This window comes from Epinephelus fuscoguttatus, linkage group LG23 (assembly GCF_011397635.1).
Source record: "Epinephelus fuscoguttatus linkage group LG23, E.fuscoguttatus.final_Chr_v1".
NCBI lineage: Eukaryota > Metazoa > Chordata > Actinopteri > Perciformes > Serranidae > Epinephelus > Epinephelus fuscoguttatus.
This window is the reverse complement of record NC_064774.1, coordinates 19594040-19618531: the sequence shown is the minus strand read 5'-3', so window position 1 is coordinate 19618531 and position 24492 is coordinate 19594040. Positions and strand designations below refer to the sequence as shown.

The 24492-nt window shown below is 40.7% G+C and overlaps 1 protein-coding gene across 4 annotated transcripts in view; it reads right to left on the bottom strand.

Annotated features, from left to right (window-relative positions):
• Positions 1 to 24492, bottom strand: part of col4a6 (collagen, type IV, alpha 6) — a 134163-nt gene that overhangs the window by 20265 nt on the left and 89406 nt on the right. The window contains exons 5-21 of one of the 4 annotated variants that reach the window (XM_049569536.1): positions 15801 to 15935; positions 15472 to 15516; positions 15072 to 15191; positions 14881 to 14943; positions 13879 to 13914; positions 13698 to 13760; positions 13278 to 13313; positions 13107 to 13148; positions 8644 to 8733; positions 5499 to 5552; positions 5270 to 5332; positions 4988 to 5032; positions 4379 to 4432; positions 2641 to 2710; positions 2412 to 2522; positions 2172 to 2321; positions 1650 to 1697 (exon numbers count right to left, since the gene is read on the bottom strand). In XM_049569536.1, coding sequence (XP_049425493.1) covers positions 1650 to 1697; positions 2172 to 2321; positions 2412 to 2522; positions 2641 to 2710; positions 4379 to 4432; positions 4988 to 5032; positions 5270 to 5332; positions 5499 to 5552; positions 8644 to 8733; positions 13107 to 13148; positions 13278 to 13313; positions 13698 to 13760; positions 13879 to 13914; positions 14881 to 14943; positions 15072 to 15191; positions 15472 to 15516; positions 15801 to 15935 — 1225 coding nt within the window. Of the gene's footprint in view, positions 1 to 1649; positions 1698 to 2171; positions 2322 to 2411; positions 2523 to 2640; positions 2711 to 4378; positions 4433 to 4987; positions 5033 to 5269; positions 5333 to 5498; positions 5553 to 7355; positions 7449 to 8643; positions 8734 to 13106; positions 13149 to 13277; positions 13314 to 13697; positions 13761 to 13878; positions 13915 to 14880; positions 14944 to 15071; positions 15192 to 15471; positions 15517 to 15800; positions 15936 to 24492 lie in introns of all 4 variants that reach the window. The other 3 variants (XM_049569535.1, XM_049569538.1, XM_049569537.1) reach the window with 3 other exon arrangements.

Below are 24492 nucleotides of genomic sequence, written 5' to 3'. Positions count from 1 at the left end.
GGCACACACCAGAAAAGGTTCAATCAGTTAAAGACTGAATTATAGTGACAAAGTAGATTTCACTCTGTTTGAACTGAAGCTACACTGCACTGACTGATGTAAGATGTCAAAAAAAGGGATATCTGTAAAGTTCCTATTGTGGAGGAACTTCTTTTTTACATGCTCTCAAGCATGCCTTAATATTTCAGAAGGTAAATAAGAATAATTTAGACCAGCACAGTGCAAGTGCAGCTTGGTGTCACAATGTGAAATCAGGATTAGTCTCTTTGTTCTGCAGGTAATATGAAAAGAGTTCAGCTGCTTTTGCAAGATGACAGAAGCTTATCAAAAATAAATAAATGAAAGCATGAACTTGTTTATATCATATTAAAATATAAAACAGCGTTGTGCTTGAACTAATTCAGTGACTTTACATTGACTATAATGGCTGAGAGCTATTTGCCACAAGCAGCATGCATAGCGCATTGCGGTTTGGCACCTACACAAACAAAAGAAAACAAATGGCTAACGATACAAATTTATACTATAATTTTGTAAAGGGTAAAAATGTGTCATCTATGAAGAGATGTTCATTCTAGACTTTTATGGTTAAGAGAATCTGAAGGCTGAAACGCACTGAAAGAGATAACTGACTTGCCTCATTACAGACATGTGAATGGATGCTCCTATGGCTCGTATAGTATCAAAGCTGTTGGCAGTGGTAGTTGTTTTTGTGTAGCATTGCAGAATTACAATTGTAGAACTGTTCATACAGTTTAAAGCTAAGCAAACAGAGCTAATGTCAGCTGTTGCCCAAAACTGTTGTGCACTCTCGCTGCAGGCCTGCCTCTCTGTCTCGCCATGTCTCCTTTCTGCCTCAGACTTTGGTCACTGGGTTCTCATTTGATGCTCCAAAACCAAAACAAGGTCAGATTTGGCACGTCACAGCAGTTTGATGGGCATCAAAGCGTGTGTGTCAGATGAGTTCAGTGCATTTGGGCCTTCAGTCTTAATTCTGTGAACCTGTCTTGGTTCAAGGATGACAAATCATTTATAAGTAGAGCTCTGCGCTAACATTCTCATCACCAAACACATGTATCCGATGAAGGAAGGAGTTTCAGTGAAGCTCTGAAAGGAATTTGTGAGGCTGCAAGAATGCTTATACTGCAAAACACTGTTTAATTATTTCAAACGTGTTTCCGACAAACTGAAAGAAAAACAAGTGTATTGTTATTATAATTGTTATTACTGTGATTTTCTTTCAGCTTGTGTCTCTACTCTTATGTCTTCCTTCGTTCAATGTGTTTGTGCCGAGAAAACAAACAAACAAACAAACAAACAAAAATGTCCCTGTTTGCAAACAACACTGCTGCCATGCATTTAAGTCCATGTAAAATCAGTGAATTATGTTCACCACAGGCGACACCTGCTGGCAAAGATGAGAAAAGAAGCTTGGAGTAGAGAAACCCTCCCATCCAAGTCTGAAGAATAGCCTCCTGCGCTTGTCTTATCTATACTTACCACCGCACCCTCCACAGAGAATAGCGTTAAAAAAAGCATTTTGGCAGTTAGATAATGTCTGCTGAAAGTTTGTTGTTTTGAATTATACTTTGACGAGCTGAATATTGCCATGGCGTTTATGGCAATATGGCCTTGTTTAGGATACCTGCCTTCGGGCCTGGGCTCAGGATAGATGACGCAGGGTTCAATGGAAAAGCCTTGGAGAACAGTTAAATCAGTCAGCCATGACGTTTAAAGTCTGATTCTGTCTTGTCTTATACTTTAAGAGAGAAATTAGCATTTTATGGCTGGTAAAAATACAAAATCCATTTTCTTATGCTAACTTTAGCTCTATGTCAGAACAATCAAGATACTGTATTCTCCCCTAGAAGTTTTTATTCATTAAAAAAACGACATTTTTCACTATTTTAGCTCCTTTTATACAGGGAATCCAGGTTTGTCACAGAAAAATAAATAGCAGAGAACATAACCAACCGATTTAAAATGTCTAAAAAGACAAGAGAGGAAGTACAGACTACTAATGTTCAGTTTGTTTTCTTATTCACAATTAAGAGCCTTTTATCGACTGCAATGGATTTCTAACTTCTCATCTCTCAAATAAGCCACATCAATCTTTATGACGACCACCTGTGAAGAAAGAGCTTCTGTCAGTCAATTCTGTGTGAACGTACTAGCTGGGCCCTGAAGTCCAGGAGGGCCAGGAGGGCCGGGGAGTCCAGGGGAGCCAGGGCTTCCTTCGAAGCCATAACCTGGTATGCCTGGGTTTCCTTTCTCTCCCTTTGGGCCTGGGGTCCCAGGAAAACCTGGGGATCCACGACCACCTACATATGGGGGAAATTGACATTTTAATGTAAAAACAGTTATGTGATATATTCTGTATAATATTGCATTCGTGTGTCTGTGTATATTACCTGGACCAACTCCACCAATTCCTGGTGGGCCTGGTGATCCTGGGAATCCTGGAGGTCCCTGGTCACCAGGGGAACCAGGCAGGCCACTGAAACCTGGGTCACCTGTTGGTCCTTCAGCCAATCAGAGAAGAGGTGGTCAACATAAGAAACTTGCACATATCAAACAAAAACTCAGCCACTTGGGACTGATCTATTAATGTCTTATTGTTGAGGTGGATTTTTGTGTTACCTTGAACAGAAGTGCCATGCCCAGAAACGTATGCAGGTGGTCCTGGTGGTCCGGGGTCTCCCTGATCTCCCTATTAAAAACACACCACCAGTTCAGAACAAAATACAAAACAGGTCTACCTAAGGGTCCCATCTGGCCCACTGGATGACTTTGCATACCCAATATTGATGCACTTGTGAAGGCTAAAAGGTGCAAGGTTTAACAGTGAGTAGCCTACTACATGTAAAGGGCTGATTCGGAGGCTTTCCACCCTGACCACACTATAGTTCTTCAAACTTGAGATGGTTTGTGAGGCAGGGTGATAACTTGACCTGCTTTCTCAATAGCTTTCACTTAAATTTGCTGTGGTGATGCCAGCAATACTACACAGGAGTGGGAATATTTGGGGAAAAATGCACATCATCATCACTCTTGTAAATGGATAAACATTTTCAGAATGTAAAGGAAAACATCTGGAGGAGTTGTTCTTTTACTGGTCTGGCCAACTTGAGATCAAATTGGGCTGTATGTGACTCATAAACTAAAATGACTTTGACACCCCTTACATTATTTTAGCTTGACTTGGGACAAACTTTTGCCAAGCTAAAGGACTCCTAATTGGTTTAAAATAAATGTTGTTTAGAATAAAACGCTAATGCCTACACTAATCAACCTTAGAGGAACACTCTAATGTATGTGTTTGTGATGCAAAAATATTGACACCATCTACTGTATATATGCTGCAGAGGCTAGCGTCAGGAGCTAGCTAACGTTAACTTAACGTTAGCCTTATGTTAGTTTAGCAGAGGGACTGGAAAAAGGGAGAAACAGCTAGCCTAACTTTGTCTAGAGCTTCCAAATCAAAATGCCATATCTCCCCAAAAATAAAGAAAAAAAGCGACATATAGTTGTTTTATTGGGATGTTACTGTTAACCTAAGTTAAGCTAACTGGCTGCTTCTATTTAGCCAACTGTTATTTCCGGTTTTTTATGATTTAACGTTAGGTTAATTCTTGTCTAGAAAGCGAATAAGCTCTTGTTAACCACAATTTTAAACGATTCCTGTAAAATATTTACAAATAAATTCCTTTAAAAATATTTACAAATAAATAATAAATTAACTATTTACCAGTTGACTGGGTAAATGACAGGAATATCTTGCACAATGCTTAAAAAGAAAAGTTTCTTCATCTTCATATTAAACCAGCCGTGGTAAATTCATTGAAGAAACACTGGCGCCATCTGCTGGTGAAATGAGGGTATTGCAAAGAAAACGCATAACCCTACATAGAGTGTTAATTCTTTTTAATAATTCTTAAATAATTAATAATAATAATAATAATAATAATAATTAATAATTCTTAAGTTAATTCTTTTTTAGTTTTAAGTTTAAATAACTGAGTGTGTTTCAACTGTAAAAGTGACAAAAATAATAATAATTTAAATAGAGAAGCTTCTTAGTGCTGGAAAAAATGTAAGTAATGATAACTGTTGGTGAAACGGCAAGACAGTTTGCTTTGTGCTTATTAGGTTGAATTGGAAGTGACATTTTAAAGTTGCATTTGGATTAACATCTGCAAGTATTAAATAAATAATTTCCTGTTAGTATAAAACAGTGATTTCTTGTACACTAACTGCAGAAACAGTCGACTATTAAGCACAGTATTTTAAATACTGTATGCAGTTCGTATGTAGAATTAAAATGGGACACAACAAAATATGTCAACAGCCAGTGTACACAAACACACACTCATCTTACCTTGGGCCCTATGTATCCTTCTTGCCCGGGGTAACCTGGAACACCTCTGAGTCCCTGTGTCAGGAAAAAATTAAGTAATCTGAATTTACTGTACAGATAAAGGAGGCACTGAAGTACAATCTAAAAGTACTTGTACTTTATTGCATGTAATTATTCCCATTTTTCTGCAACTTTATGCTTGTACTTGCAAATATCATGATTTTACATCACTATATTTAACAGACAGCTTCATAGTTACTAGTCAGTTTTGCGATTATATGCAAAATATGTATAAAAAAGTCATATAAAACTACTACTAACACAATGTTTAAAACAATGTAGTCTGGGTTAACCCTGAATGAAATGAGTTTCATCTGCGAATTAAGTGGTCCTGTGGCAAATACAATAAGCACTGTTGCCATGGTAACCGGCAGTTTAATATACCTAGCACAATGATAAAACTGTTAATGAGAAATATGTTCGATGTGTCCTGTTAAATGACACCCGTAGGCCAATCAGAAATAAGTATGTCTGTGTATTTTCTATGTCCATGCCACAGTATAATGTCTCATAATATCAACTTTATGAGTTATTGAATGTTCTAGGGGAACAGTTCTGACAGATGCCCACCTGTTGTCCTGGAGATCCAGGAGGCCCGTTAAACCCGGGAGGACCCTGTTTGGTGGAATCAAAAGCGACATCAACCACAGACGAAGAGGGTAAGTAAGGGTGACAACACAGAAAAAGACAAATAGCATATTTCACCATGGAAGAAGAACATAAGGAATCTCCAGTATGCTGAGGTTAGGGAAGGATTTATACCACAAAAGGGCATTTGTCTACTTCTTTGTACCTCTTCTTTACTGTACGCAATAACACAGTGCTATAACACAGTCTGCTGATAGCTCTTACTCTTGCACCGGGGTATCCAGGAATGCCCTTCTCTCCGTATTCACCACGATAGCCGAAAGGTCCCTGGAATTAAGTGAAAGATAGTTAAGTGTTTCTTAAAGTAAAACGTCTCTCACTGATCTCTCAGCTGTTTCAACAAACCTTTTTAAGCTTTGGTGTCTTCCTACTTGACACATTTGTTCTGCAGAAATTTCTTTGAAAATGTTTATTTCAGGAAAAAAACACTTACAGGTCGGCCAGGATTGCCAGGGTATCCTCTGATTCCCTTTCGACCAGGTTCACCCTTTGAGAAAGACAAACAGAACAAACTTAACAACATGAGAACGGCATCATTTTGCATTAAATGAACTATGAGCAACATTTAGAGTCTTGCACATACTTTGTGTTCAAACTTACCTTTGACAGCCAGTACAAACAGTGAAATCTCACGAGAGACAGACGAGAACAATTTAAACCTGTCCTAATATCTGAATCAATACTTTCATAGTGACCTTGAGGGTGATGGGAATAATATTTGGATCAAGTAGACAGACTGTGGTTCCCAGCCCAGTTGCAGTGCTCTTCAAACCCCTGAGAGGATGCACTGTGTTGGGCTTGGAACACTAAAGAATTCAGGGTGGATGATTCAGATTATTTCCGTCTCTATGGTTAGCAACAAGGGGATAAAGTGCTACCTCTAATGTTCACAGTGGGCTTTTCCACTCTGATAACTGTAGTGGCTTCGGTTACCTTTGGTCTCGATGTGTTCTTTATGTGAGCTCGACTTTTCCTGGCAGCCACTGGATTTTTTTTTTTTTTCAGTTTATACAGTCAACTTTTATCATCACAGTGACCTTTTGATGGCCGTAACGTTTTGTCAAAGGTTCATCATCATTGTGTGGTACTGAAAATGTAACTGTGAGTGTTTTAAAACTCTCCTCTGTTGGCGCATTCAAGTACGCTTTGATGTTTATAAATGCTGGAAAAAAAGCATTAGATTATACATTTTTTAAGGAAATGTAAACATCATGTTATCAAAAGGATAAAAAGGTTGTGGATGTTGAAGAGTCCTCCAATGCAACAGCTTTTCAAAACAGACCTACTGTAACCAACCTTACCAAGTGATGATAGAAAGTAATTATTACCTAAAATAAAATGAAAACACTAAAGGTTGTGAAATTAATACTATAATGGATTTTCTTTTGCTGGTTAGTTTCAAGTCTCTGCAAGTTAAAGGAATACTTCATCCCCAAATGATCATTTCTATATCAGTTACTCACCCCATGTTACATTGGACTTGAAGAAAAGCTTGGTTTTCTTGCATGCCCCCATGGTGGACGAAGAATCCAAAAACTAAGAAAAATCTTGGTGAATTAGAGTAAAGAGGGACGAATTGTAAGTCTACCACTGCCTCCATCAGTTCACTTTGATGAATAACCTTCTAAAACACCAAAGTTGCACAATGCTACAAAGAAGCTACCAATTGAGGCAGTGGTAGACCGGCAGCTCCTGTGTTCAGTAAGGTAAAATGACCGTTTTTGTCAACAGAGTCTGGCTTTGAAGAGAATTTGACTGGATAAATGAGACTTGGAATATGCTATACGAGTTGTCTTAGAGTTTGTAAAGAGATATTTTGTTGTAGTTTTGCCGTCGTTAAAAGCGGATCCCTATGACTTCGACTCATCAAGAATTTTCTCCATTTTGGATTCTTTGTTCACCATGAAGGCATGAGAGAAACATGAAGTTTTCTTCACGAATTCAAGGTAACGTGGGTTGTGTAACTGATACAGAAATGATAATTTGTGGGTTGAAGTATTCCTTTAATTTCTGTACTACATAAAACAAGATCACACCAATGGCTATTCGGAAGGTAAGGCAGCTTTGTACAAGTGTCGATGAGTAATGCCATGTATTCAAGATAGACAGTTTTGGGGTTAAAAACTTGCAAAACCATACATATTGTTCGACAAACTTATGACTTAATCACCAAGAGAAACTTGTATTGATTAGGTGGGAGGTTGAGGGACACATGGCTGTATTTGTCCATCTCATCCTGCTCACCATTCCAAATGTTGACTACGAGAAGACTTGCATTTTTCCAACAAACCTGCATTCCTTTGTCTCCTTTGGGAAAACCCACAAACTCCACAACGCCATTGATCATTGGCTGGCCGGGGTCACCGGGCAAGCCCACGTCGCCCTGGATATCGTAACCAAGGAAGAGGAGAACTGTTTATACTGATCACCGCTGTGACGGTGAGATAGCAGGGCAAGGAGGGGAAAGGGGGCGGATGAGTTTTGGGAAGACGGGGGAGAGATGGGGGACCGTTGACTGGAGGACGGGCTCTGTTTGACTGTGGATGAAGCCACTGAAGGGGCTGCTGTGACAGAGCGAGCGCAGGAGTGAGGAAACATTAGGGTGATGAAGAGAGGGTGGTCTTAGTATGAAGGTCATTGCTTTAGTCAACAAACTTTTATCAGGGTCAAAGAATCTCTGGAGGCAGAAAGGATCGGATTGGTTGAGCTACACTTCAATGGAAGGAGCCATGGGTCTATAGTTTGGTTTTAGCTACAAAATTTAATAGCAATTTGCATTATTTTTATGCAATCTTGATAATGAATGCATTTATTTTGGTAGGTCCGAGGACAATCTATCTGCACAAAGAAAGTTGATTTTCTGACGAACAATTCTCAAAATAGATCCAATTACTTGGTGTTTCCAAAACTTTAAGCCACATCTTTTAGCCTAAATTCTGTACGTAGGTCATTCGCTGACAGCTGAGCTACTCCATCTGGCAAGGAAGGTCATGAGATATGGACGAAAGCTACAGAAACACCAAGTTGGTTGACCTTGCTTTGACAAACTGCTTTTTTTAGGTCAAGATTGGACCTTTGAGCTCAATAATTTGAACTTAAAACACCAGCTATGTTAACTTCCTACAGATAGATTCCTCTGTCCCTACTTCAACTGGTTTCGGTCTAATGTCAAGTAATGGGAAAGTTAGACTGAATTACATCCAAATATTGCCTCCAGAGCAGCTGTGCTTGTAGAAAGTGTTATGCGACAAAGTATCACGACAAAGATGCCGGGGTGATGATCCATTGAACCAACCTTTCCTCCTCCCCCCCTCCAAGTCTCCTCCTCCTTTGGCTCCTCATTTGTCTTCCCCTCCATAGCTTTAAAGTTTGCTGCAATCACTGCTCCTCTTCCTCTTTTCACCTTTAGTTTCTAACAACAAACAGCCTGCTGCCTGCTGTGTTATTGACCTTCTTGTTGCCATTTTTATAATGAAACCCCACCACATCCAAGTGTGTGTGTGTGTGTGTGTGTGTGTGTGTGCGAACATTGTGGAAGCGCTACGACCTCTGCTCCTAGCCTTCCCTTGCTGTGTTACCTTAGATCCTTTGTAGATAGTGAGAGTTTGTTCGCTTGTTAGCGACCCGTCGCCGGGAGTACCACTGGGTCCGGGAAGACCCACGTCGCCCTGGAGTCCGAAATACACACAATACACCGTTAGCCAATCAAGAGGGGCAGAGTAGTGGAGCAGAAACAGGAAGAGGAAAGAGGTCAAGATGGGAGGTGAGAGGAAAAGATGTAGATATAAAAAGAGAGAAGGGGCAGAAAAGATGAAGAAAAGAAAAAACAAGCAGAGATGATAGAAAGATAGATAATAAAACTACATGGCCAAAAGTATGTGGACACCTGATCATTACACATGGAGCTAAAGTAGATGTATAAAGCTTTTTGTGGCTCGAGTCTAGAGGGAGCTGCGTGAAATTTAAAAAAAAAAAAATTGCCTCAAATTATGTCACTTGAGTCAGCATCACTTGGGGCTGAAGACTACAAGTTTGATGTTTGCTAGCATGGCACGCCTGAAATGCCAAGTTGCATTGTGGGCAATGTAGGTGGCATGTTTAGACAAGGAAGAGGAAGGCGAGGACTAAAAAAGACAACATCTCTGGTTCATGTTGATCCTTTGTTGGTTTTAAATTGTATTTATTTTAACTCTTCTTATGTATTCATTTTGTCTGTTGCCTTGTTTTTATTTATGAAGCACTTTGTTATGTCTTCTTATGAAAAGTGCTACATAAACAAACTTACTTGCTTACATAAAGGTACACTATGCAGAGTTTGTCCTTAAAAACAACGTATCTACTCAAACAAAAGTAATCCCTCTCAGTCATCACTTATGACCCACTAAAAGTGTTTGGCAGCGTATTTATCTGCAGAGACTCTGCTCCTTTGCCTGTATGTTCTTATTTCTTGCTAATCTGCTGTGTTTGGGACGTTCCTAGGCACAACACGCAGGTCAGGGCAGAACTTGAAAGAGGGTAGTGAACAGGCACCAGACTGTGAACAGCGTACCTCCAAGAAGAAACTGAGGAAATCCTGGATACAGCCGCAAAATGCAAATATGAATCTGGGATTGGCTTTTCACCTCTGCTGGTGATTAACCACCATTAATATTGTCGAAAATGACCTTGTGTGCTGCAGGATTAAAATTTTCTAGACCACAACTGCACATAAAACACATCTGTCCACGCACTTTTGGCCATATAGCGTGCAGAGATAGATAATGTATAATAGTGAGAGGAACAAACACGGCCCTGGTCAGCTTTGCTCTCTTACAAAGTTAGATGTAGATAGATAGGTAGGTGAGTGGGTAGGTAGGTTTGTAGGTAGGTGGGTGGGTGGGTGGGTAGTTAGGTAGGTAGATAGGTGGGTGGGTAGGTAGGGAGGTAAGTGGGTATTTAGGGAAGGTAGGTGGATAGATAGGATTGAAGGTGTGCAGGGAGGGAGGTAGGTAGGTAGGTAGGTGGGTAAGTGGGTGGGTAGGTAGGAATGAACATGGTAGGGAGGGAGGTAGATGGGTGGGTAGGTAGATAGATAGCTAGATAGCTAGGTAGGTAGGTAGACAGGTAGTTTGGTAGGTCGCTAAATGGGTAGGTAGGTGGGTAGGTAAATGGGAAGTTTGGTAGCTACATGGGTAGGTAGGCAAGAAGCCAGGTAGGTGGGTGGGTAGGTAGATAGCTAGGGAGGTAGGTGGGTGGGTAGATAGGTAGGTGGGTAGGCAGGGAGGGAGGGAGGTAGTTGGCTAGATAGATAGGTGGGTAGGTAGGGAGGGAGGGAGGGAGGGAGTTAGATAGGTGGGCAGGTAGGGAAGGAGGCAGGTAGGTAGTGAGGGAAAGAAGGAGGGAGGTAGGTAGGTAGGTAGGTGAGTAGATAGGTAGGTGGGTGGGTGGTTAGGTAGGTAGGTAGATAGGTAGGTAGGTCACTACATGGGTAGGTCGGTAGATAGGTTAGTGGGAAGTTAGGTAGCTACGTGGGTAGGTAGGTAAGAAGCTAGGTAGGTGGGTAGGTAGATAGCTAGGGAGGTAGGTGGGTAGGTGGGTGGATAGGTAGGTAGGTAGGTAGGTGGGTAGGTAGATAGCTAGGGAGGTAGGTGGGTAAGTGGGTGGATAGGTAGGTAGGTAGGTGGGTGGGTAGGTAGGTGGGTGGGTAGGTAGATAGGTAGGTGGGTGGGTAGATAGGTGGGTGGATAGGTAGGTGGGTAGGTAGACAGGTAGGTAACTACGTAGGTAAGTAGGTAGATTGTTAGGTAGTTGGGTAGCTTGGTAGGTAGATAAAAAACAAAAAAAGAACAGGACAATATGTGAATGCAAAGAGGAGAGACTTGAAGACACAAAGAAAAACAGTAAAAGGAGTGATAGAGAGAAAGAAAGACAAAGAGAGAGAAGGAGAAGAGAGCTCAGGGATACTTTATCTTGAGCTACTTGTTGATCAATTTTAAGATATCTCAAGTTCCCATTTTCCCCCATGGCTAAAAGAGAAAAACACCATCCTAAAGAAACCTATCTAAACAGGCTCAACAGTAAATCCAGCTGTTTCCACATCCAGTTCAACCCTGAATCTGTCTGAGTTCAGTGTTTTGGTGGAGCATAACATGCATGCAATGTGTGAGGAAGATGACTTGTTAGTACACTTTGTGTGATTGTTTCAAAATGAGATGGGTGGGTGAATGGAGGTTGAGGAGTCAAAGAGCAGGTAGATGGACTACAAATCCCAGGGTTCACCACCACCAGATGCCCAAACATGATTAAAGGGAGGATAAAGTGTGACATGGGAAGTAGGAGCAAGTGATTCCAGCACCCAGTTACAGTTCACAGATCGGCCTCCACAGTGACAGCTCAGACATTTGAATGATGAAGTTTTATTTTTTAGTATTTGTGTACTTTTCCTGATTGAAGCAGAATTGATATTTAATGCTGGACAGTCAGGTCAAGATTGGATAAATTTTACTTCAGCATTTGCTTCATTTTTCTAATTTTGGAGAAAAACTTTATCATGTAAAATCTCTGAGCCATCACTCAACGGTGAGGGAAACAAGTGTGTAATGCCACTGGTCAACACACAAACTACACTTCAAGTAGATTTTGGGATTTGATTGAAAATTCAAAATGAATCAGTGAATCCAGATCTGACTTAAAACACATCTGAGGGAGTCTGCGACTTATCTCAGTGGCACCACAGATCATTCGAAAGAACAAACCAGACTGAATCAAGTAGAGGTTCAAGTGATCTTTTTATCAAACAGGAAACGGATGCAACAAACAGTTCAGTGGTCAATCTGAGGATGGAGAGAGGAGGAGGAGGAGGATGGAGGGATGCAGGGATGGGTGGGGTTAGAGGGGGGAAGGATAGATGGTGGGTGAATTAATGCGTGTTGGACGGAAGAAGTGTAGGTTGCCAAGCCACCACCAGTCAGATTTTAACATGCACAGCATTATGTCCAACCAATTCATTACACACACACACACACACACACACACACACACACACACACACACACACACACACACATAAATGCATACACACTCACACAGCTAGGACCCAGCTAGAGCACTCTAAGCCTGCTGTTTTGGTGTCTGTAGCTGACATTAATGGGAGCGAAAGTGCAGAAACCACAACTTTTTACTGTAAAGTCTCTTCACCATTTGGTCACAGTAAAGAAACGTTCTTTAGGAAATTCTAGTGACATGGCTGGGGCATGTTAGCCAACTTTAGCTTAGCACGAAGGCTGCTAGGTGGCAAAAAAATGCTTCTTTGCTAACTAGCTAAACAACAACCTATAAAAACATCCCTAAAGTTATCAGAAACTGGCTATACATTCCAAATTGTGTCCAAAACCCCCCCAAATTTCTTTTAAATCAGCAAGGCTACCTGGTCTTCCTGCTGCCTGATTTTACGCTAAGCTAGGCTAATGCACACCTGGGTTGACAAAAATGAAATCATCAGACTTATTTTAGCCTAGATGACAATCAATTTTACGCCACAAATGTTGGACTCTTCCTTTAAAGTTTATTTCTAATAAGTTAAATGTTGTGGATTTTACACTCTCGCTCCGGCATCCGTCTCAAACTATCGCCTGAGATGATATCATGGAGATAAAGTATCCTCAATCTCACTCACAGGCAACATGTAAACAGCTTGTGTCTTGGTATAAAACATCTGTATGTCACTGTGTACATTCTGAGGTGGGAATTAACACCAACTAAAAACTCAAATCCTTTGATAAATGGCATGTAAACCATTTACACACTGTCCAAATGGCTTCCACTGGTATTATAGTGTCTTTAAGTCTGAGGAGCTGAACTACGACTGTTCATTGTGTAAGTGATGGAAAAACTGGAACTGAATGAGACAAGAACAAAGAGTGCGTTCAAGAGTTTAAAAAAGACGTGCAGATGTTACTGTTCAGCTAGCTGCACTCACTCAACAGGCCATTACATGTGTGTATCTGCATCAATCTCTACAGATCAATGAGTCTACATGCGCTCTTCAGTTAACAAAGCATACCTTGTCTCCTTTCTCTCCTTCATATCCGTCACTACGGCTCCCCTAAAAACAACAAGGGTTAACAGAACGCACTTGGAGGAACAAGAACAATAACTTTTCACATTCTTTGACAGCTGTGCACTACCTTATCACAGAATATGATACATGATTGTACTCTGTTGTTTGACTTACCATTGGCCCTGGGAGACCGGGAGGACCAGGTGGGCCCTGGAGACAGATGATAGATAAAGTCAGCAGCAAAATCAGAAATAATATTCACAAATACTTCGATCGAAAGAAAATTTAAAATAAGTATTCTTAGACAGGTGGAAAGATTTGTGTCAAATTTATGACTGGCTAAACTCCTGAATTTTAATACATATTACAACATCATCTTATGGATTAATTAACAATAGATTATGTAATAATAAAGTATTTCCTGTATATTAAACTGGTTTTATAGCATTTTTCCTTACGCCATCAGCTGCCACAAACCACCATCAGATATATAACACACAGCACCTCAGAGAATTTGATGTATGAAACACAAATATGTAACTGAACATAATGTCAATATGCAGGGAGCAGTCTGAGGTGAATCAGTTTACATACGGGATATCCCTCAGGCCCTCTTGGACCAGGATAACCAGGCGGACCATTAGGACCTGTGATACCCTGCAGAGAATAAAACACAACCACGTCACAACGATGCGTTCAAAGAAGTACAATAGGTGTGTTATTTTGTATTAAAGATAATTTATCACAACGTAGAGGAGAAAAGTAAGAGTCCTACCGACTGACCCTTGATTCCTTGTAAACCTGGTATATACTAAATATGGGGGAAAAGAAAAGCATGAATTAATAAACATGTGGCACATTTCTTTTATAATAAAACAGAACATGAATACATGTTTTATCTTCATTACAGAATACAGACAGTTATGCTGACTGGTTGATGGAGAAAATCTCTCTTGTTTGGGGGTATCTGTACACAAATGAGATTTATGGAAAGTTTCATGACCACTGTGTTATTTTAATTCAATTTTACTGTGGCACCACCTAGTGGCCACATCAAACTTTGGCGGCTGGCTCAGGCCTGATAGATTTATGTCACAAATTAATTTGGTTGAAGTTGTCCAGTGACTTTCTATAAAATACAACAAATCACAAATATAATATGTATGTTCAAAACCTATTCTAAATATTTTTCTGGGTTTATCCTAGTGGTGTACTAGGGGGTTTACACAAGCATACAGGGTATACCCACCTCCTTTTCTGGCTGTTAACAGTATACCAATCTATTAGCCAAAGGGCCAATGGAGTATATAGGAGTGTATACCCGACTCCTCCATGGTAACCTAGGTATCTACCTCGTAGTACACCCACCTCATTAACTACCACTACACCAGTGGAGTTCATCAAAATATTTTACGAAAGAAATGTGGTGCAGATTATTCAAAATGTCTTGGGTTCTTGAAATCCTTAAATCCCGGACCAAATGCACACCAAAAACTAGTGACTTTCCACCAGATTCAATATCCTAAAATAAACTCTCCAGGATTGTGACAATAGCAAGTACAGTAGTTGGCGAGACACTAAAGCCCTTGACCCAACTCGTTACAGAGAGGATGAGGAAGAAAGCGAGGTGTATCTTAGCAGATAACTCCCATCCTCTCTTCAGCCAGTTTGAGCTCTTGAGCTACGGAAGGCGCTATAGTGGACACAACAAACATGATCTAAAGTTCTTTAGTGAGCAGGAAGAAAGACAGAAGATGAGGAAAGTGTGAGACCTTACCGAGACACCACCATCTGAGATGTATCTAGGCTCTCCTTTCTGACCCTTTTGCCCATTAGGCCCCTGTTGGAGGAGAGGACACCATTGGTATTAATCTACCTATCACAGGCAGTGACAATAAACGCTACAGTCTCTTAATCATGGCATTCATAGTATAAAGACTACAAAGAGAAACTGAAGTTTGTCCTCACAGCAGGTCCAGGATATCCAGGTCCTCCTGTCCCATAGCCCGGTGCTCCAGGCTCTCCTCTGGTCCCGTTACAACCGTCCAGTCCTGGTGGGCCTCTGCCACCCTCCTGACCCGGGTGACCCTGCAAAGAGACAGAGGGGAAGGGTGTATTCTTCAAGAACAAGCACTAACGACGGCACTGCGGGATTATCCTTTTATCATAGTGCGAATAATGTATCTTTGTTTTCATCACAGAAATAATATCTGCCCATTCTAACTTTAGCCTGCTTCAGATAGGAATGTTAGCTTTACAACATTAGAAAAACTATGACTATAACAACAGGATGATGAAAGATATTTCTAAATTTCATTCAAGTGCATGACCGCATGTGTGTGCGTATTTGTGTTTCTGGTTTACTCACAGGTACTCCATCACTTCCTTGGAATCCTGGCACTCCCATAGGTCCCTGTTAAAGCAAGTAATCCACTGTGTTAATATTTAATCATCTTCAATAGTGACACCTGGTGGCGAAAACATGTCACTGCTTGTTTGTTGCAGAGTTGTGTTTAATACTGCTTTAATGATGTTTGGTACATTTAGTCTTAGTCATGAAACACAATTAAATCAATATTTTAGCTTAGATAATTAATATATTTGGTATAAAGCCATATAAGAGACAGGTTATTCTTTCACAGAACAATATTGTCATAAAAATAATATATGAATCCTGTTATGATCTATAACACCCACCTTGTCTCCTTTGGGGCCAGATGGTCCCTTTAGTCCAATGTGGCCCTTCTCTCCTTTAGGCCCTGTAGGCCCCGGGCCCCCACGTGGCCCCTCTGGTCCGCTCTGACCAACTTCACCGAGAGGCCCTGGACGACCCTGAGAGAAGACAGGAGACACGGTTACTTTTCAAGTCAAATAGGAAGAACAGTGAACCTAAAAACAGAAGCGAAGGCTTCATTTTTATTCCTATTATTAGTATTAAGTCAAGTTAAGCGTGTCTAAAGAAAACTGTAATAAGTCACTTTAAATTAAATAGTCAAAAATATTACATTTGTGACTGCACATCATTAAACAACCTCTCTGCTTACAGCCTTGATTCTGATAAGGAAAACTTACTTATTTGAAACCCCTTTTATTCAACATTTATACCCAATAAATGGTGATAACACACCATAATGTAGTTGCTACCAAATATTAAACTGCTTTAATCTCTTGTGGAGGGTCCATAAGTTGATGCTGGTATATGAAAATAGAATTGATGGTTTTATAATATGACACAGTTGTAATTTTGTGTAAAATATGTGTTCACAGGAGATGTTTTTTTGTGTAATTGTTAATTAATATGCACTGACAAATGTCCTTATATCTCCTTATATGGCATTAAAATCCATTATAAATTATTTATTATATGTTTAATTACTGCTCATAGATAATCAATATGGCAGGCTGAGTTAAATACTGCCTTTGGGAAGATATCCGAAATATCAATATTAGCTTGTGTGCAACATTCTTCCTGAATGGTATTAGTACTACAAATAATAATACGTAATATTGCAATCCCAAACATTAATTAATGTGTGACTGCATGATGCCTTGATAACGGATCATCTAATCCCCTAGAAGGTCAATTTGAAGTTATAAGTTTTGTGTCTTTGATTAGCTCATAAGTGCTTTTTAAAGACTGGTACGTGATTCAAAGCAAGTACGTAAGTGATCTGCATATGACACATATATGAACCTCTTGTTTGTCCCATCATCATCTTCATCTGACATCACGGTAAACACAGTGTCTTCATCTATTTCTGGCCTTTTCGTCAACATCCTCAATCACACACCATCATCCACCTGACGATTGAGTTTTTCAAGAAACACTTGCAAAACAAATTGCCAGAGAAGCCATTTTGTCTCTGTGTTGTGGATTTCGGTGTGTTTACATGAGATGGAACAAGTCAGGGCGGAAAACACAGCTGTGGGTTTTTTTTGTTTGTTTTTTTAACTCAGGGTGGGATGTTAAGACGTGAGAGTGGCTCATCATCCTGAATCTGAGAGGGATGGTGAAGTGCTTTATGTGGGCATGCAGCGGCATGCGGTCTTGGATGGTGGTCTGGAGGAAAAACTGCTACAGTGGATTCATATTTGGTTTAAAAGTCACATTGAAAAGGCAGTTATTGAATTGAACCTATGATAACATTTTAGGGATAAACTTTGTATGTATTTAGGAAAGAAGTCAGCTGTGACGCCTTAATCTTGTTTTGAATGTGCTGCAGGTGACAGGCTGCACTACCACTTTCTACCACATGATGGCAGTAGAAAAACAACGAAACAACATTAACAGGTGGACGAACAAACAGACCAAAGGAATCCCTCTCTTGAATGGCAGAGTTTAAGACACATGTTCACACTACAGCTTCGACTACTCAACCTGCCATTAGCTCATATTTTAGGCAGTATGACAGGGTGGAGAGAAAGGAGACAGATGGAGGGTGGAGAGGGCGGAGAGACGGACAGATGTCTGGGTCAAAGGAAAGTCAGAGGATTTGATTTTGAAGTGACTCATGCTGAAACCTGGTTTATTATTGTTTTCACAGAGAGCTAAATTACAGGTCTTGATATTCAAAGCTACAACATGCAAACAGGGAACTTGTTTTACTTTTGCATCAATGTACATCATATAGAAAATTTGAATATAAGCAATTTTGTTTCGTTACCACATCACAATACTATGTGCTCATAAATTCATTCATAAAGATGTCAGGCAATTAAGGTTACTGGGGGAAGTAAACCAGTGCTGCAGATGTACATTTAACATTTATGAGACATTTATAGAAACATTTATGGAACTAAGATGCATGTAAATGCTGGCATGCATGGACGTGTGTGACTGCATGTTCCTCAACTTTGCCTAATTTAGCTACGCACTTAAATCACAATTACAATATAAAGAAGTTAGGTTAAAAAATGTATGCATGCATATTACATTCACACAGTAGTCTATAGCACACATATACTGTTAATGTAAATGCACAGAGGTTGCACACCCTTCATTACACACAGGGTAAAGGTTCACACACCCCTCTATTACTTCCACACACACACACACACACACACACACACACACAATACAAAAGGGAAGGTAATTCTCCACTTCACACCTGGTCCTATTCATATATAACTGCCCTGCCTGCAGACACAGACTCTGAAATAACAAATCTAACATCAGGGACATCATGACACAAAGGTCAAATACCAGTTCTAAACATCTTTAGTATTTGTTTTAACCTGCAGGGAGAACCAGACGGGTGGAGTTTATAGCATCCGGACCACTTAGATAAAGACTGACAATCACACAGAAGCATAGAAACCTTCTTCTGACTGTTTAAACTTTATGTTTTATTCTGTATGGCAAAGCACAGGTCACTTATGAAGCATGAAATCAGTCAGCCAGGTCATTTGTTTTAATTAAATGACCCTGGTAAAAACTAGTCACTGTATGTAGCACTATAAGGCATTACATATGACACTGGTGGAATCTTGCCGCTGAAGACAAGACAAGGAAGAAATCAAGAAATGAGAAGTGTAACATTTTGGGAACATTTCTTTTTTGCTTTCTTGGTGACAATATCACTCTAATGTCTGTAAATTTAAAGGTACAGTCAGCTGCAGGTTAGCTTAGCTTAGCGCCTCACAGTGACAATGGTTGAGTAATACTCCTCCAGTAAACCACAAGTCAGCTTTACCCTTCTCTTTTTGTTAGGGTTAGAGAAGCTAGTTCATCAGTGTGCTTTAGAGGTGCTCTAAAGCTAAGATAGCTGTTTCCCCCAATGTCTTTATGCTAAGCTAAGCTAACCGTCCGTTGGCAGTTGCTTCATATTTAAAGGACAAACACTAAGGTAGTATCGATCTTCTCAGCTCACTCTCGGCAAAAAAAACATTTAGTATATTTCCCAAAATGTTTAAGTATCAAAAGAAACTTGAAATATATTGTATTTTTGATGTTTACAATCAACCATTTAAAAAATAAAGGCAGGCAAAGAGAGAGGGAACCTTTTACAGAACCTTCACTGTATGGGGCTTCTATTTTGAAAATGGAGTCTCAGTTTGAGAAAGTATAAATAACCTCTAAGATAGATTGTAACACAGACTGTAAAGCCTATCTGAGATAAACCAATAGCCTAATTTTTTGAACACATAAACTTGACATACCAAAAAAAATCCTATGCGACAGGTTTGACGGCAAGAACAGCACTGTAGTGATGTCACCAAGACATATTTCCTGTCACTGCACTTTGGTTTTTAAAGGAGCTCGACACAATATTCAGATCGTATCTAAGACTCAGAGGTTGTCTGCACACGGCTCTCAACATGGAAGTGGCTCAGCTGGATGCTAGCAGCTAAAGTTGCTAACAGCATGAACAGTGCTAACAACAGCAACAGTGCTGACAGAGGTATTGGTGTTAACCGAGGGGAACCGTAAGGTGGCTTAAGCTTCTGCGATGATTGCCTCCTGACATTAGTTGGAACCGCTGTATGAGCGCAGTGCATAACAGCGGTGATTAGCTAGCCAGTGGGATACACACAGGGGACCTATATGCAGTGTATATGCATGTGCACGTGCACGTGTGGCTGGACTGTCTACTACAACAAAAAACAGAGAAGCTCAGATTATAACACACACAGATTGAGCATGACTTCATTCCTTGCTCACGATGCCATGTCTCCACTATATCTTCACATCACAAATAGTTGTTTACTGCTATGTTAATGTTCTGAATATTGTATAGAGCTTCTTTACAGTGTCAGTGACCCTTGACCATAGTCTGTATTTGGGGCTGCAGCTCTGCTTCTAGCCCACGTGGCCTCAGGGGCAGGCAGGTAACAGTAATGACAGGGCTGTGCCAGGTAAAGGCAGCCTGCCAGAGCTGTCTGACTCGCAGCTAGCACTCACACCTGGTTTCACCCGCAGAAAATATGCAGGGGTCCCACAGGGAGCCACTTTCTCTCACGCCTCACCTTCCTTCCATCCCATCCTCCATCACTCTTTCTTGTCAACCTCATCACCTCTAGTTTGGGACTTTCATCTTGTTTCTTTGCCGGACTTGTCATCTGTCGTCCTGTCATTCTGCCCACTTCCTTCTGTCGGCTTCTAACCTGTCTTCACCCCAGCTGCAAGCACACTTAAAGTGCCAACCAGCTTCTACGGTAACCTCTTTGTGTCTATCTGAAATAGACATGTTTTACAACAGAGGGTTTTGGGGTCAACTTGTGAAAGGGCGCTGGCGTCTTTCTAGTATCTATTTTCAGGTCACAGGGGCATATTTAAAGACTTGGCTGGCTGTCTGGTGTTATTTAAAGGTGAAAGGTGAGGTGTGAGTTAAGGTGAATAGACAGTTTGCTCTCGGTATCCAGTGTGTGCTAAATACTGCTTTTGTTGCGCTTATAAGATCTTAGTCATACTTAACCATGCATGGATATAGAGGTACTTTTCTGACTTGTGAAAAGCTAACAGATGTAAGAAAAAGCTACTAAAATCTAATCTTCAGAGAATTTCTTTCAAGGTCAGCTGGAAGTGAGTGTCTTTGAGGGTTTGAAGGAGAAGGTGAGGCAGGTTTCTAAATGTTTAAACCACCTCTGTTTATTCCCTAACATGGCATGGAATTAAAAAATGCAGGCTGCAGGGGAAGGAGATCACAAAGTGGAGAGTGGAGATAAAAGGGAAGGGATGAAAGGGAACAAAAAAGGAAACCAATAAAGACAAAAAAGAGCACTCAATCTCCTCAGATGATTCAGATCAGCATGAGGCTGCTCTGAAAATGCCCACTAGGTGGCGATCTACCATCCCACACAGATCACCACCCCTCAGTAACCTCTGTATATGAAACTAAGTCAGAGCCACCAGAGCAGCAGTTCAAAAACTGAGGAGGAAATACTTTTTGCTGCAACCCTTACCTTGTGATTTTTGACGGGTGAGTTTTTAGATTAGATTTCCACACACACAAAAGCATCCCTTTTTTTGTATCAACGCAATGACTCTTCTTTTGGTCTTATTACTTAAAGCTGCTTCTATATTATTTTGGCCACTAGGAGGCAGAAAAACAATCTGATAGATATGCGTCTCTGACTTATTCTCACCCTATAAAATTGTTTAAAGAAATTAAAGACAAATGAGAAAGAAAGGAAAACAAAGGAAAAGAAAAAGACACCAACAAAACAAGACAAACTCACTAACGTGACGGTTAATTGAACCCTGCTATAACGCAATACTTTAGTGAATAAATATGAGGCCAAATGTAGCAACAATCCACCTTATACATTCACTTTTGTTACTATACAGGAAGACATAATTCCCCTTTTAAGTAACGAGAAGTACCCATTGACTAACCTGAAGCGATACTTTTTAACACTTTATAGCTAGCTTAATGCTAACTTAGCATTTTATTCAAGGCTCTTGCTTCCAGGCTAAGGAGCAAAAGAGGCATTTTCATTTAGCATTTGGTCTGAACACACCTTAAAAAAGCTAGAAGGTTAACTTTCTCTACTAGCTAGTCACTGAATTAACTGTTACTGGGCAGATGGACTGCAGTGTGTTTGTGTTTGAGTTTTATTTTATAGACAAGACCTCTAAGAAGGTAAACCAGCTTGAATGTGCAGTAGAACCAAAACAATGTGCTAAAAGAGGCTTAAAAGCTCCGCAGAGCTGCAGAATTAGGTGATAGCCTAACTGTCTGTGGGACTGTCACTAAGAGCAACCCTTGTCTTATAACACCTCCTCATTTGACAAAAATGGAACTTAAAGACCCTAAATATTTATTGTCACTCCTTCTTTGTTAAGGTTACAACAGATTTATTACTTTGGTTACGGTCCTACTTCGTCTCTGTAGTCCACAAGGTTCACAACTGGTTTGCACACATTATACAAATAATGTACTTTGCTTTTTATACACATGGAGACAAATTTTATCTGAGATCAGTCTACCCCCCTGCCAGCGTCTACTGACACATCTCACCACACACACACACCCTTGCCAGTTGGCATCCCCGTGTGTTTTCATGCAAGCCCGTCGGGTCTCCGCCCGGCTCTTCCAGACCTTCCATCCTCATCACCTTCCAGCAGACTGGTCAGTTTGTAGGCCCAAATCCCCTCCAGCACAAAGGGCACAATGGAGCCTATTCTGGGCCACTAAGCTCTCTGGACTTACTGCTCCCATCGGGCCTACCTCACTTCCTGATAGAGGAGAGTGCTTGGACAGACAGATTCTAGCCGCCATGCGTGTGAAAACCAGTGTGTGTGTGCGTTGGCCACCAACGCACGCGCGCCGAAACACGAACCCACACCCTCGGGCCCTCTGAGGATTTATCAGGACGCATTGTTTCGAACACCGAGTGTGCTGGGGGGAAGATTTTAGCTGTCACACCGCATGCTCACTGGGGGACGGTGATGGGAGCAACGTGGAGGGGGGGCTGGCAAACGTTGGGTCTCTGGGTGCAAGTTTAATCAGCGGGGGCAGTCTGATAACCTAATTACAGTTTGAGCCACATGAATCGGCAGAACCTCAAACGGCCTTTTGACAAAAACGGCGAAGCGATGGCTACAAAACTGTGCTCAAAGGATGGGACTTTTTGATGCTGTTAAAGATGAAACAGCTGAACACACTAACTAAAAAGTCGGCAGCTCCCACACTCAACTGCACACGCACATAGAGACAAGAGAAAGAGGGAAATCCTCTCTAGATGGGAATGTTTAGGTTGTGTTGTCTTTTTTTCTCCTATCCCCTCCAGCGATCAGACGGCGAACCCAAACACCTTCATCTATCTCAGACATGTTTGTCCTGCTCAGGATGAGTGATGATACAGCAACCAAAGACAGGGCTGACACAGACAGAGAGATGGCCTCATTATCTCTGCATAGGGGCATTTAGGATAGATTTTCTCAGATATGTGGAAGGTATAGAAACAACAACAAACTGGGAGCAGCTGGGTGCTAAGAATGCTATCACACCTGCATTATAATTTGTGTAATCGTTGCATTTTGGTTGTTTAAAAGCCACGAAAAGCTTGTTTACTGGACAGTTTTGGTGGTCCGTGATTCTGCAAGACTTTTGGCATCTGCATTTTTAAGGTGGTTATTGCTTTACTTTCTTCTGCTAGATTTACTTTCTGTCCTTTAGATTCAGACTGGTCTCCTTATACCCATCAAACCTTGTGTTTTTCTATCTTTTCCTGGACTCCAGACAGCTGAAACGTCCAGTATGTCATTCATCAATTTAACTTGTACAAATACCAAAAACAGTTAACACTCCAGATGTTCCGCTCCAAAAAATCGGAACTATTTCAGGGTTACTCTCCACTTCCTGGGTGGCTCAGTGTTTAGAGCATTCATCAATTTAACTTGTACAAATACCAAAAACAGTTAACACTCCAGATGTTCCGCTCCAAAAAATCGGAACTATTTCAGGGTTACTCTCCACTTCCTGGGTGGCTCAGTGTTTAGAGCATTTACTCCCATCCTCCCATCCCTTTATATGATTTCCTTTACATCAACATAAACACTTAACATGTGCTAGTGATGATATTGTTCTACACATCCTTGTGGCTGAGGTCATCATCCAAACTCCAGTAAATGACCAATAAAACCCTTTATATGTTGTTTGTTCGAAAAGGATAAGGAGACTCTAATTAAAAACTTGGGAACCAACACTATTACTTGGCGTTGGTTCCTTTAGCCAATGTCCTGTTAAACTACCATTAAATGTAAATCAATTAGAAGAGAAAGAGTCACTTTGTTCACATGTTGGGCATCCCTGCAGTTTTGGCTTCTTTGTTTCTCTCTCAGACTGATTCCCACCCCTCCTCTGCACTTCTGACTCATCTGTTTGTAGTGATGGCCGCAGTTAAACAAACAACCTGTTCTCTCTTTTCATCCAGGTGCTTTCCCCTCCAATAAAAACCCCATTAACGGTCAGCTGTCCCACGCTGATGATGTCATAAAGTCGTGGTGTTTTCTCAGCTGTCGGGACAGGAAGTGAGCTCCAGTACAAGGAGGGAGGGTAAAAAACAGCTATGATACTTTTTGGTTTGTTGTTCTTTTTGTCATTTGAGGGCAAAACATTATGAGCCTTAACAAGTGAGACAAAATGTTTCTTTCTCCATCAAATAACCACAATTTCCCACGAGGCCACACTCAGGACGAGCTGTTAAAAAAAGCCATAAATATAATACAGAGGGGTTTTACTTCACAGCCTTAAAAACTGGAACTAATTGGTGTGCTTGGGACTGGAACGAAAAATTAGCCTGAGGTGACTGAGGTCCAAACAGCAGATGTAATTGGCATGTTTGGCTCGTTTAGACCTTAAAAACCGATGTACAGATGTGACTGTTGGGGTAATGCAGATATAGATGTCTGGCAACGGCTCGAAAAATAATTTCTACGCAATAA